This window comes from Daucus carota, chromosome 1, assembly GCF_001625215.2.
Source record: "Daucus carota subsp. sativus chromosome 1, DH1 v3.0, whole genome shotgun sequence".
Taxonomy (NCBI): Eukaryota; Viridiplantae; Streptophyta; class Magnoliopsida; order Apiales; family Apiaceae; genus Daucus; species Daucus carota.
Window position 1 is genome coordinate 4385028 of NC_030381.2, and position 14750 is coordinate 4399777.

Here is a 14750-nt window from a genome sequence, read left to right on the forward strand (position 1 = left end):
ATTTTCACATATGCTAAATATGTATTGAGGACAAAATTGTGCATCACTTACATATGACATGTATATAAATATTATTGTTTATACACATAAATTTCAGAATGGAATATACTTTTATTTATTATAAGATAAATCTACATAGGTACTTTATATTTTATTCATGTCTCAAATTTTTAAAAAATAATTATATATTTGATTTCTATATCAAATATCCAGACACTGAGTGAAACATTTAATTTGAGATAGATACTTTTCGTATTTTCTTTAAAATATAGGAAATAAATAATAATGATACTAATCTCGATAATATCTACTAAAATACAAATTTTGAACTTTTGTTTTAAATTACCTAATTTTGATCAAACCATTCACACCTCTTTTTCGTTCGTGATACAAGCAAAAAAACAAAAAAAAATTATCCCACAACGTAAATAATTTCTTTTTTCGAGCCAACTTGTTGCTTTCCTATTCATAGTATGCCTCTATTTATATCCTAAATTCATTTTTATTCCGGAAAACCGAAATATCCAAAAATTATAATTTAATTTCTTCGCCTCCGTTACTGTAATCACATCCCTCGCAGCTTAAACGTCTTTTCAACGACGTTGATCTTTTTGCGTGTATATGTATGTATGCGTATAGACACACATGTATGCAGGACTGTATGTTTCCTTGTTCATGCAACACTCATTCTTGATCATCCAAGGCTTATGACAAGATCAAAACATTCTTAAATAATCTATAGTTTGAACTTAAAGCCACACGTCTTTGTTGTGATAACTAATTATAGTCATGCAGACTTCTGAAGCAGACAGGGTGTCCAAGAAAAGAAGGTTTGATAGCTTGGATCACAACCCTCCTCCTGCTCCGGTGGAGAAAATGGACGTGGATATCCCTTCTCTTCCCGGCTTTACGCCTCGAATGTAAGCTCTTCTCCGTATGCTTCTTTGATCTTTACTATAAACTAAGGGAAAAAGTTTACTTTATTGAGTTTAATATTTTATTGAGGGTAAGAACCTATGTTACCCGGACTTTTCATTTTGTCTAGAAGTACCTTGTTGGACACTCGACACTCGGACATGGCCACATGGGCACTTTACTAGGACACTTATTTTAGACAAAAAAACATGTACATTATCAAAATATTAGCCGATTCCGAGTAAGAAAGGCCTTTATTGGGACGGGGAACATATTACTTTATCATTGATGTACATGCATATGTTAGTGCTTCTCGATGTTATAGTTAATGTTTATGTATAAGGTGATCTAAAGATGTTTGAATATATTTTTATTGATAATTTATTATAGGTATCAAAGGAAGATTTTTAAAGTTGCTACAAAGAGAAATACGATTGCACATTTAGATACCGGGGCTGGAAAGACATTAATTGCTGTAATGCTGATTAAAGAAGTTGCTAAATCTGTTAAGTTGAGTGGGGAAAAAAGAGTGATCCTTTTCTTGGCACCCACTGTTGCGCTTGTACACCAGGTATGTTGTGTAATCTCTTTTTCATTTCGGTTATTGTAGCTTATTAATTTCATTTTCTTTTCAATGATATATCAACTGTTAAGTTTGACATTTCCTTAATCTGTGCTGTCTTAATTTGTGAGTGTCCCTTGTAAGGTTTTTTTGTTTTCTTATCTGAGTTTGTGTTGTTGTTATCTTTCCAAGAGTCCGGACCCATTCTTTTTGTATTTGTTCTCCGAAATTTGATTTGTTTTAATCTATTAACGATGATAATAGTGTTCCACCCCTTTTGCATTTCTATATATCCGAGTTGGTTTTCATCAATTCTCAACTCTCCTATACCGCTCGTTGGATATTTCATCTTTTGTATTCAAGTGCTCTTTTGCAGTCTCAACAAATTAAGTTTCTTATATGTTATTTATGTTTTGTTTTCTCGAAGTGTCCATCTACTTTGAAGGCGGTCCTTAGATAAAACTTTTTTTCATATGTGTGTTCTCTCAATTTCTGAGGAAAATCAATCTTTCGTATTATACAGCAATACAAGTTTATAAAGGATAATACTGAGCTTGAAGTTGATGAATATTATGGTGCCAAAGGAGTTGATTTTTGGGATGCTGGATCATGGGAAAAGGAGATTGATCAAAATGATGTGAGTCGATTCGTATTCTTTTTATATGCCCACCTTATTTAAGTGCCTCTCTCTCTCTCTCTCTCACCCCCCCCCCCCCCCCTCTCTCCCTCCCTCCCCCCCTCTCTCTCCCTCCCTGTCTCTCATCCAGTGAACTTGTTGATTTATATCTTTTGTAAATTCTAACAAATAAAAGAAAGAAGTCAAGCAGTAAGAATCTGTGTTTCTAATTGCTATTTTTGTGAAGTTGTTGATAAAATTTTAACGCCTTCGTACTCCTCAAGAATTTTAATATTGATACACAATATATGTCTGTCTCCTTTTTACCTTGCAGGTTATGGTTATGACACCTCAGATTCTGTTAGATGCATTAAGGAAAGCATTTTTGAAATTTGGAATCATATGCTTATTAATATTTGATGAATGCCACCATGCTACTAGGAAGCACCCTTATGCAAAATTGATGGAGGTAAAATTACTTTTTGATGTCCAGGCAATTTGTCTTGTAAATTTATGTATTCATTATTTAATCTTGTTGTTATAGTTATATACATGGTTATCGTTTTTTTTTTTTGTATTTAGATTTATATGGCTGACTCTACTGGTTAATAATTTCTTCAGGAATTTTATCACAACTCTGAAGACAAGCCAAAGGTTTTCGGTATGACTGCTTCCCCTGTAATTAAAAAAGGTAAGATTTTGTTCTTTATGTACATGACCATACATAGTTCGAGTACAAGTACTCTGGAGACACTGTTTCTTTTAAGAAGTAACAGACTTCAGCTCAATGAAAGATTATTAAACAAGTCAATATGGCACGGAAATATGGGGTATGGCTACATTTTAAATGGATTAGCTGGATTATCGGTTGACAAATCGTTGCTCTCATTGTATTAATGGATATTAGTGAGAGATTTATGAGTCGTTTTGTAGTTGAAAGCATGATGTCAGTTTAGAACACGTTATTTGTTCAGAACAGTTTGATTTGGAACTTTTAGCTAGTAAAAATTGTCGTAAAAGGTTCAGTTACTGATAATTGCTGGAGAATAAAGGTATTCCTTGTTTAGGCCAGCTTACCTGGAAATTGAATCATATTTTATAGAAACAATGTAAAGTGGAAATCAATATTATTTCTTACATTTAATTTCTATTGATTAATGGACGTTGTGTTACCAGGTGTGTCTTCTGTCAATGATTCTGAGCATCAAATTTCAGAACTTGAATCTATACTAGATTCTCAGGTACCATTTGTTTTTAGGGGTTTGGTCCTTGCCCATTGATAAGGATTATATACAGAGCCATCAATTTTGGTCCTTGGCCATTGATAAGGATTATATACAGAACCATCAATTTTCTGACCTTCGGATCAAGGATTAAAAAAAAAAAAATCCCAACCGCCCAGCTCTTTTTTGTAGCTAGTAACACATGACCAGCTCTTTCTTTAGCTGGGCAACTGTCCTTCCAGCTAAAAAAAAGAGCTGGTAGAGACCTATCAGCTAAAAAAATAGCTGGACAGGCGTTTTTTTTTTAATCCTGACCTGTGGATAACGATCACAAAATTGATGGTTAATTATGGATACATCTATAAACTCCACAGCTGTGCTTCAGTATGTGTTACTTCTTGATTTGTTGTGCAGTGAATTCATTTATTATTTCATATGCAGATTTACTCAGTTGAGATTAAGAAGGAACAAGACTTGGCCATCCCCTCTACAAAGGAACTCTTAAGATTCTATGATCCAGCTGTGTGCTCCAGTTCAGATTTAAAAAGGAAATTGGAGTCCACATGGTTGAAGGTTACGATCCAAGTTCTTATAGACCAATAACATGTTTTAGTTCAATATAAGATGCTTGCACCAATTGCTTATAAAGTTGTTGCTTATTCCATTTGTTTCACAGATAGAAAAAAGAGTCAACAGGTCACTTTGAGCATAATTGGCTTTGTGACTCCTAAACTTCAAATTGTGATGTTAATTAAGCTTTTTTAAATTACAATATTTTGTTCTTAAAATTAATTTTTGAAGTCTCTGGCAATGTATATTTTCGTCCTTCAATCAAACATAATCATGTAGAAAAATTCAAATCGGGGTTCTTACATGCTAAGTTACCCGGACACGGGTATGAGTATCGGACACGGGTTCAGATCCAAGAGTCAGATTCGTAGTTTTAGGATAATTAGGATTCGTGGACATGGATCCGGTATTAGACTCGGGTACAGGGACTTGGCACTTAAACTCCACGCAAGTAAAACTTTATATAGCCTGATTTATGGTACATTCATAAATATAGTGTCTACTGCACATAAATCACATACGCCTAAAATTGAAGCATAAAATCAATAGAACAACATAGAAACAAGTCATTCATGGATCTTGTTCTCTATGAACAAGTTGAAACAAGACCTAAGTTTTCATTTTGACCTGGGATGTTACAAGGTGAGGTGTCCGGTTGTAATAAGAAGGATCCGACACAGATCCCATACCCACACCCATGTCATGTCCGGTGGACACCGGTATAGGCACAAAAATGGAGAGTCCGGGTAACATAGCTTACATGGACTGGGCAGTCAGTTACAGCTATAAATAAGGATTTTTATAATCTGGACATAACATATCATATTGCCACTTTTATTATACTTGCATTAAAGATGATAGTTTATATTCGATCTTCTTTGTACAGTTTGATGGCTCTTTGCTCAAGTTGCAAGCGTCACTTTCTGATAACTTCAGAGATACGGATGAAAAACAGAAGTTACTTAGAAGCAGGATGTCCAACATTCACCAGAAGATTTTATATTGTATCAACGATCTTGGTCTCATGTGTGCTTTCGAGGTATCATTATGTTGTAATCAACTCGAGGGTACATAGAGCAGATATAAGAAACCTGTGGGAATAAAACATATATAAGAAAGGCACGTTACCCTGCTCGCGTGAAATTGACTTTTTCCATAATTTAGATACATAATAAGAAATTTAGATTATATCAGATTGATCTGCAGTACGCATAAGGCATAATTTATTCTAGAGTGGACCATTCAGGAGTTTCTGGCAAAATATATCGTCTCTTTGATATTTAATACAAGCATTTTTAAGAGCTGTGCTGCTCTTGTCATCTTACATGTTATGATGTCTCCTTTCTTCACATGGTAAAGGATCCCCGGAACCTTTACAAATTAACAAACTTCTCAGTTTTTGACTAATAAGCTGGGATGACATATTCCACATTCCTTTTGGTTACTTTAATGTGGAAATGTTGTTTAATGTGCAAATGCAGGCTGTAAAAATCTTAACAGAGAACTCCCCTGAGGTCAATACCGACTGTGAATTTTATATGGAAAGCTCTCTCCAATATAAATATTACCTAGAAGAGGTGTTAAGTCTCGTTGAAGAATCCTTGCCCCAAGGTATGTTATCTGCTTACAATTTTTTAGAAGCTCTCCTCTCTTAATATATGAAGAGCTGGTCCATGGCTAACAATTCTCCTGAACCAGATGGGGGAAAATTAAGTCTCAGCCATCCACACCTATTAGTCGTGGAAGGAATTGTTCTATTTGCATCTAACAGGTGCTGAAGCAAAATTCTAGCCCTGCCTAATTGGTGTGGAAAGTTTTAGACTATACTTCCTCTCCACAGTGCGGATGGGTTTCACTCATGCTTGTTCTGTGACTAACAGGTGTGGAGGATTTATTGAAACTATATATCACAGCTGTCTGAAGCCTAATCCTACGACTAGGAGACTAATTTTCTTTAACTGGTCAGGAGGCATGTGCAAGACATGGACCAGTTCAAATATATGTGAATCAGTTTACTTACAGTTTTCTTGATTAAGTTGTGCTGATCACTAGAGGGTCATGTTTGTCACGTTGGTCAAGTGTTGCTTGCTATCCACTAGGTCAGGGGTTCCATTCCTGGAAACAGCCTCTTTACAAAAATTGATTGCAAGGCTGTGTCTGCTTCTGCAGCTCTGCCAGTTCCCTGCATCTGCTAGAGACTAATAAAGCATTCTGTAGACCATATTAATTCAAATTCAAAATTTACTTAGCGGTTGATGCTTCATATAAATTTGGTTAATGTATAATCTAAGAGGAAAATTTGAAGTAGGAGATAGAATATGCCATGACAGAAAAGATAATAAACTTATAAACATTCAAAAACTGTGAAAGCAAGAGGTAGGAAGCATTTACAAATTTTATAGAATGTTTGGTCTAAAGTGGGTAAGTTGAATATAAAACCATATTTTGATTATCCTGTACGTTTGCAAGAAGTTTTAGATAGCCCCTTCACTTTAGCCCAGGAACAATAACTATTGATGTAGCATTTGCCATCTTGCTCTATACTTTGGAGTTTGGACGGAGAATTCCAAGCATTATATACCAAAATTTTATCAGTCTTTAATAGTGTGACATTCCATGCTCCTGCCCGACAACTAAATTAGTACAATAGTTTTTTCAAAGACTCCAAACTCTTATGTGTCTATATTTTTTGTTGGCATTAATTTGCTAATTTTTGTCTTTGTGAAGGGCAATTTATGTGATATTTAATTGTTAGTCATATCTTGTAAATTTCTCAGGCCATGAAAGTTTGTTGGACGAGGGGCACGACTATGCGAAGACTGTATCTACATGTTTTATATCTCCGAAGTTATATGAACTCCTTCAAATTTTTCAGTCATTTGGGTAAACCAACAGTGTCAATCGATTAAAGTTTTTATGTTTGATCAAATATTATATTATTCTCAAACTTTTCCTTTGTTGGGGTGTCATTGCAGGGAAGCTAAAGAAGTGCTTTGCCTAGTTTTCGTTGAACAAATCATTACAGCAAAAGCTATTGAAAGAGTTTTTAAGAAAATTAATTATTTGTCTCATTTATCGGCTTCATATTTAACTGGGACCAATAACTCCGTTGATGCCCTAACGCCGAAACTGCAGAAGGAAATTTTGGATTCATTCAGATCTGGGAAGGTATTTTCTAAAATAAAGTAGAAGTATCTTATATGTTATGTGCTTCCTGAATTTTTGCATTATTATTTTCTTATTTCATGACCATTTTTTTCCATCTATATTTAACTTCTCCTAGAGAGAACAATTGTTGTCATTCCTAAATTTGGACAAGCTCAAACTTCCTCTGTGTATTTTGTGTCAGGTAAACCTTTTATTTACTACTGATGTTGTTGAGGAGGGCATTGATGTGCCTAATTGTTCCACTGTGATACGCTTTGACCTGCCAACGACGGTTCGTAGTTATGTTCAATCACGTGGACGGGCACGTCAGGATAATTCCCAGTATCTCATGATGCTAGAGAGGTGACCAAATAAATTTATTGGATAATGCTTATAGTTACATCTTATCACAGACATTTTGGACAAAAAAACCATATTGTTGTTTAAATGCAAAACTTTTGAATCAATTGGTACTTGGCATTGAACAAATAATTTGTAAACTGCATCTCTTCCTTACGATGTATATCTGCTCAGGGGTAATTTAAAGCAAAGAGACCAGATGTTTGATATCATACAAAGCGAGTATCTTATGCGAGACACTGCTTTAAAAAGAAAAGAGGACTCCTCAAGCTTAAAACCTTGGAATACCAAAGATATTAGTACATACGTGGTGCCTGCTACTGGAGCATCAGTCACTGCAGATTCTAGTGTGGGCGTCATTTATAGATATTGTGAAAAACTTCCCCATGACAAGTATACTTCTGATGCTTTGTTTTCGAATTCTGTTTTACCTAGTATTTTGTAACTGAGTAGGGACTGTGGGTGCTTATTCATAATCTCTTGATGTAAATCATTCCTCCACAGGTACTACAGTTCAAGGCCCAGTTTTCAAATCTTATCGTCGGAGAACTTCTATCAGTGTGTAATGACGTTGCCTCCAAATGCAGCTTTTAAATCTGTAATTGGCCCTTTTTGTGGAAGTACCCACCTATCCAAGCAGCTTGTCTGCCTGGATGCATGTAAAAAGTTGCATGAGCTTGGGGCTCTCAATGATCAACTTCTCCCAATAAATGAACAGCCAGAGAAAAGTGATTCCATTGTAAAGAACAAAGCTTCAAGTGCTGGTGCGTTAGTAGACTTCCAGTTTTTAAATAATAATTTTGAAAATAGTTACCGCCGATGCTTTTGTGATAGTTAGGAAATACTTTGCATTCTCAGAAATGTGTTTGTTATTTATTAAGATTATTCACGTGAGTCTGCAACCCAATTTTTATGGCATTGGCTTGACGATATGATGATAGGGTTGGATGGTCAATTACTTTATCTCGTCGCTGTGTTTCTTCTAGTAAGTGCAACAACAAAAAATAGTTGAATACAAGAACAAAGAACTCTAGTGTTCTCTATGAGTTTCTTTTCTCCAGTTGTATTCTTTGTGCAGACTTGCCTTCCATCACAGACAATATTACTACCCCAAGACTGTTGTCTCGTGATCATTGTTATCTCGTTTCTTAAATATATTTGTTTCATGGAGATGATCTTTCTGGTGGATTTTCACATCGGTTGCATGTAGGACAACATCCATATGATAGAGATCTTCATTACAAGCTCTCAGAGTTTGAGAAATGCGGAAGTAATAAAAGGGAACAGTAGTAGAGAGGAGAGAAAGAGATTGTTAGAGACTTTGTTAGATATATTATAATGTCTGCTACAATATTACAAAGGAGGCAATGCCTCAATATATAGAAAATATGACACTTGGTGGCTACTCTTGCTATAGTAGCTAGTACAATGCATGATGTCATCTTGATTACCTAAGCCTGATTATGTCGTATTATTGTTGATATATGCACAATTTGGTAGCTCATTTTTGCCTATCATAATCATTTCAGTGTTCCTTTTCCGTTATTTTTGTAGGAACAACAAAGAGGAAAGAACTACACGGAACAACCTGCATTCAAGCACTATCTGGGACATGGGGCGAGATGATTGACAACATGGAATTTTTCGCCTACAAAATAGATTTTGTTTGTGACGATCCTGATGTACATTATTCAAGTTTCATCCTTTTGGTTGAGTCGCGTCTTGCAGATGATGTGGGAAACTTCGAAGTTGATTTGCACTTGATCGATAGGGTTGTCAAGTCTTCAGTTTCTTCATGTGGGCAAGTACCTCTGGATGCGGAACAGGTAAATGCATTATTTTATCTTAAGGTATCTGTTTTTGGGATATTTATCTCTACGAAGCATAATTCGATATATCGTTTTTTATTTGTGCCAGGTGAGAAAATCAAAGTGCTTCCAAGAATTTTTATTCAATGGGATATTCGGGAAGTTGATTATCAGCCAGATATCAAAAAAAGGAAGACAGATTTTGCTTCAGAATAATGTGTCTTTATGGAAGCCATCATATATGTACTTACTTTTACCACTAGAGTCTGCAAAAGTACCTAGTCAAGAAACCTGGAAAATTGATTGGGCAGTTATAGAGACTTATGGTTCTGCAATTGAGTTTTTTAAGTTAAATGCCTGGTTAAGTGCTGAACAATCAGGCAGTGTAACTGGGGGTCTAAAAAACAATGATCTGATTGGTAGCGATGTCAATTGTGTAGGTAATATACAATTTGCAAACGGAATACTTCCTGTCACAGACATCAAAGATATGGTTGTTTTGTCAGTTCATACAGGAAAAGTGTATTCTGTTATTGAAGTCCTTCTGGACCTTTCTGCTGATAGTACTTTTGATGGATATTCTGATGAAGCACCAATAAATTACGCGTCCTTCACCGACTACTTCCAAAAACAGTAAGTCTTCTTTAACTTAATTTTCTGTTTACTTTGCAAACATCAGTGACCTTACTAAACTTATTATCTAAATCATTCCCCTCGATAAGGTATGGGATGTCTCTACTACGTCCGGAACAGCCTCTACTGCTGCTGAAACAAAGTCATAAAGCCCACAATCTTCTCATTGATTACAAAGAAGGTTCTTTTGCTATGTGACTAATCATCTTATATCAGGATTAGTTAACAATTATTTCCTAGTTTACCTCTAGATAAAAACTAATATCTACTTTTATTGATTGATTTAATTTTCTAATGCAAATAGCAGGTTTTTTAAGTAAAAAGAGAAAAGAAACCAGCAGTAAAAAGGTTGATAGAAAGCCATATGACCTTGTCCGCATGCCACCAGAACTTCTGGTTTTTGTTGATGTGGGATTAAGTGTTCTAAAGTCGGTGTACTTGCTACCATCCTTAGTTCACCGTCTGGAGTCCTTAATGTTGGCCAGCCAACTTAGAGAAGAGATTAAGAGTGACGTTGGAAACGTTCACATATCAAGCTCACTGGTTTGTGATCAGTTGGTCCAAGTTAATAATTCTTTATATTATTCCTTTTTGTATCTTATGAACCTACATTGTTTAACTATTGTGTTTTATCCTTAGATCTTGGAAGCTCTAACAACTACGAAATGCGGTGAGAGTTTCTCCATGGAACGACTGGAGTTACTTGGGGATTCAGTTTTAAAGTATGCTATAAGTTGCTACCTGTTTCTTAAATATCCGAACAAACATGAAGGACAATTATCGGATTGCCGCATAAACGCTATTCGTAATTCCACTTTGCACAAGTTGGGAACTGATAAAAAGATACAGGTATTATATCTACTTGTACATGAAGTTGGTTAATCCGGTTATTCTTTTTGTTTTTTTTGCATATCTAGCATCAAAGCATAGTATTAGTGGGAGACCCGTATTGCATTGTAGTGGATTTTCTTTAGGTCAAAAAGTTACTGTGGTAATTAATGCAGAATTATACGTTGGCAGGGGTATATCCGAGATAATCCTTTTGATCCTGGACGCTGGACTGCTCCTGGGCAGCAGTCTATACGTCTTTTTCCGTGTGAACATGGAGTGGATACAGCTGATGTCCCTCTAGATAGTAAATTTGTAAGCGAAGACACAAAAGTTATGATTGGAAAGTGCTGCGATAGGGGTCATAGGTGGATGAGCTCCAAGACTATATCTGATTGCGTTGAGGCCCTTATAGGAGCATACTATGTCGGAGGTGGATTGGTCGCCTCAATTCAACTGATGAAATGGCTCGGTATGGATGTTGAAGTTCAGCACTCACTGCTTTATGATGCTATGACAAATGCATCTTTAAACCTTTACAGCCCAAAAGCAATAGAGATTGGGATCGTAGAGTCTAAGTTGGGATATCAATTCTTGGTCAAGGGTCTGTTGCTGGAGGCCATCACGCATGCTTCGGGGGAGCAAGCGACCGGCCGTGGCTATTGTTATCAGGTATATAATGTATCATTATTGATTTTATTTCTGCATACTTTTACATCTAGTTCTAGCTTGATGAGCAAGTGATGTTTGAGTCGGCATTTTCTTCTGCAATTCTCTGATAGAGGCTTGAATTTCTGGGCGACTCTGTGTTGGACCTACTCATTACATGGTACTTGTACCAAATGCACAAGGATATTGATCCAGGAGAGTTAACAGACTTGAGAGCAGCCTCCGTCAATAATGAAAATTTTGCAGCTGCAACTGTCAGAAAAAATCTTCATTTTCATCTCCAACACTCATCTGGACTTCTCCAAAATCAAATAACTGAGTTTGCTAGACTTGTTTCAGGTTCATATAGCAACAACAAGGCATCCCCTCCTGCAAAATGTCCCAAGGTCAGTATATGTGATTTCGAAAGCTGGCTAATTGTCCATAATTTTGAACACATCTTAAAGCTCCTGTGTGTTCCTTCTACTCCAATACGTGCATTTTAAATACTTTCTGTGATCAAGATGACATGCCTTACAATGATCCAACTGCATTTCCGTATCATCAAATCTTTCTGTTTACAATAAGAAATCAAAACACAATAAAGGAAAATTACTTTAAAGGCAATCGTTAAGATACCCCAGACAAGTATATCCAAGTAAATAAACATTATATATTTGACATTAAATGCATACTATTGGATTAACAATTATCTTTAGTTATCTTAGTAATACATCAAATTGCAGAATGTGTGGATAATTTTGCAGCTCTAATTATCGTACATCTTTATGCTTGCAGCCAGAGTTCATTTTTCCCCTCTATCTTCCTCCCGTTTAAAAACTGTGTTTGTAACAGGCACTTGGCGACTTATTGGAGAGTATTGCAGGGGCAATATTAATTGATAGCAAGCTTAATCTTGAAGAGGTGTGGAGAATCTTCAAGCCGATATTATCACCAATTGTGACACCTGATAAACTTGAACTCCCCCCGCTACGTGAACTAAACGAATTGTGCGACTCTCTTGGATTATTTGTTAAAGATAATTGCCTAACTAAAGGAGCAGCGGTGTTTGCTGAGCTTAGTGTGCAGCTAAACGATACACGGTTGTTTAGAGAGGGGTGGGGGCAAAGCAGGAAAGCTGCAAAGGCTCAAGCAGCTCTTCAGTTACTGAAAGATCTAGAAGTATGGCCTAATCACCTGTAGCTCTACTATTCTTTGTTTGTCTGTGGATCATTTTCATCTTTGTATTTTTCTTTTTCTAATCTATTCGCTATTTCTCCCAGAAAAGATTATTTTGGCACTTGGCTTTTTATTAATAAACATGATAGAAATGCACTCGAAAGACTTATTGTGTGTGCTTTACTTCTAAACTTGAATCCTGATATCTGTTTATCTACGCATATTACGTGTTTGGATTATCTGGTATAATCGGGTTTTTTTATAATTAAAACTGTAAAATTTCCAACATAATAGACTGATTGCCTACTATAATGTTTATCATCCAACCATGTCAATATGTCATATTTTAAGATTGATGACAGTTTATTACTCTCTTTTTTTCCCTGAAAACAGGATAGAGGGATTTCACGGCGAAAACAAAATGTGGACTCTATTGTTGCCTCATCTTCCCCAAATTCAGCAATTCCGATCTGCAACGAAGCATGTACTGAATCTTTGACAAATCTTTCATCCCCCAAGAGGCACAAGGCATATGACGGACGAACCACAACTCAAACTCCTAGTACCAATGGGTCTAAAAACAATATGTGCGGTATGATGTTCCATTCTATATTTATGTCTTCCAATAATCTGCAAAATAGCTATACCAGATATAATGCATGAGTCTGTTGCTTAGTAATCATACGTATTAGTAACTAAACCAACAATGAATTCAGCAGCTGCTTATTGAAGGAGCTAACAGCATGCGCTGTATTTGCATTTAGATCAGACTTGGATTAAATCCCCTGATTTTATTCTTGTAAAAGCTTGTGAAACCCGTGCGATTTACAAACTTCTTTACTATTTGTTTTTGTGTGACTCGGCTTGACCCACAAAACGACAGTATGCCATTTCTCATCTTATGACATCCCTTGACAAGCAATTAAAATATCACGAATTGCAAGGATATAATTATTTAGTTGCCTGTCCATCTTGATAAGGTAGATGAGCAGTTTGTGCACATAACAACACAAGGCTCATGCATCATAATGTCTCGGGAAAAGCACAGTTTTACCCTGATTTTTCGGAGTTTGGACATAAAGATGATGTTTCAGAGATGAAACCTGTGTCCTAGCTAATAACAAGTAGACACTTACCAATGCGTCAAGTGCAACCTTCTTTAGGTAGATATGTTACAATTCTTGAGACGAGAATTGGGCTAAAATTTGAGTTATTTAATTTATCAAGTTTACTTGTACTTAATGGCCAAACTCTTTTCTCCAAGCTCATCACTAATTAAGAACACTCAAGTACCCAACTTCTTCGCATAAACTGACCGACCTCTTTTACATGTGTTGATTCATTTTCTTTCATGCAGTTCTCGAATCAATTAGGATGACGAAAGGGGGGCCACGAAACGCCCTCTATGATGTATGCAAGAAACAACAATGGCCATTGCCTAAATTTACGACAACTGAGAAAAAGTCAAGGTTGGTAAATCATATGCTATTGTTTCCTAGTTAACGCTTGACAGTTCCATTATACTCGTGTTTTTACAATTTTTGTGTTTCCTAGCTGACGCTTTATGGTTCCACTACGCTTGTGTTCTTTACAATTTTTCGTTCAGTTGTCTTGACTATGTAGCCAACTTTTATCGCAGATATCCCATGGAAATCGGTGAAGGCTCTGAAATGAGGCAAGGGTTCAGTAGCTTTGTGTCGCAGATCACCTTAACCATTCCAAATTACGACGTTATTGTTGTCAGTGGACATCAACGTGCAGACAAGAAAAGTTCATACGACTCTGCATGTCTTCTCATGTTGTCTGAACTTGAGCAACGGGGGTTTCTAAGCATTGCCAAATCATGATGTTGTATACATGTCAGATATTATATTGTTAGGGGATTGACTATTGAGAATGGTAATTTTTAGATAGAAAGTAGTTGTTGAAAGCATTGACAAATTATGGTGTTTGCATACAAATTTTTGAGTTTCACGGAAGTTGGTTGGAATTTGAGTTATCAATACATAAGAAAATTTCCAAGACAAAATTTTGAAACAAAAGCTGTTGAAATTTCTAGTTTAACATCTTTATTTTTGGTTGAAATGCAAATTATGAGAATATGGTAGCCTTCATAATAGTTAACTACAATCTAAAATTATATTAGCAAATTTACGAACTAAATTTTTGCTAAAGAATCAAGTTGTTTAAAATTTTAATTGTTAATACTTAATACTTGTTGAATTCAAGTTAAATCAGGGAAGTTAATCTCTTATTTATTA

General features: G+C 35.8%; 1 protein-coding gene across 2 annotated transcripts; it reads left to right on the forward strand.

Moving 5' to 3' along the window:
* The first annotated feature begins 348 nt into the window (after positions 1-348).
* On the forward strand, positions 349-14505 carry LOC108205702 (endoribonuclease Dicer homolog 3a-like). 2 transcript variants are annotated; one of them, XM_064090934.1, is made up of 25 exons: positions 349-920; positions 1306-1486; positions 2001-2114; positions 2428-2562; positions 2715-2784; positions 3270-3334; positions 3758-3889; positions 4773-4925; positions 5368-5497; positions 6664-6769; positions 6862-7054; positions 7236-7396; positions 7568-7786; positions 7898-8157; positions 8948-9219; positions 9311-9834; positions 9924-10015; positions 10139-10377; positions 10474-10683; positions 10855-11334; positions 11445-11717; positions 12166-12492; positions 12883-13081; positions 13847-13958; positions 14129-14505. In XM_064090934.1, the coding sequence occupies exons 1-25, from the start codon at positions 790-792 to the stop codon at positions 14334-14336; spliced, it is 4986 nt and encodes a 1661-aa protein (XP_063947004.1). In that variant the 5' UTR covers positions 349-789; the 3' UTR covers positions 14337-14505. The 2 variants fall into 2 exon arrangements, with proteins under 2 accessions (XP_063947004.1, XP_017231218.2); XM_017375729.2 differs by having other exon boundaries at positions 350-920; positions 10142-10377.
* The last annotated feature ends 245 nt before the right edge of the window (positions 14506-14750 follow it).

Coding starts and splice junctions, on each gene's coding strand:
- LOC108205702 (XM_064090934.1), top strand. CDS start 790: ATGCAGACTTCTGAAGCAGACAGGGTGTCCAAGAAAAGAAGGTTTGAT. Junction 7,397..7,567: donor TATCTCATGATGCTAGAGAG/GTGACCAAATAA, acceptor ATATCTGCTCAG/GGGTAATTTAAAGCAAAGAG. Junction 12,493..12,882: donor AGTTACTGAAAGATCTAGAA/GTATGGCCTAAT, acceptor CCCTGAAAACAG/GATAGAGGGATTTCACGGCG.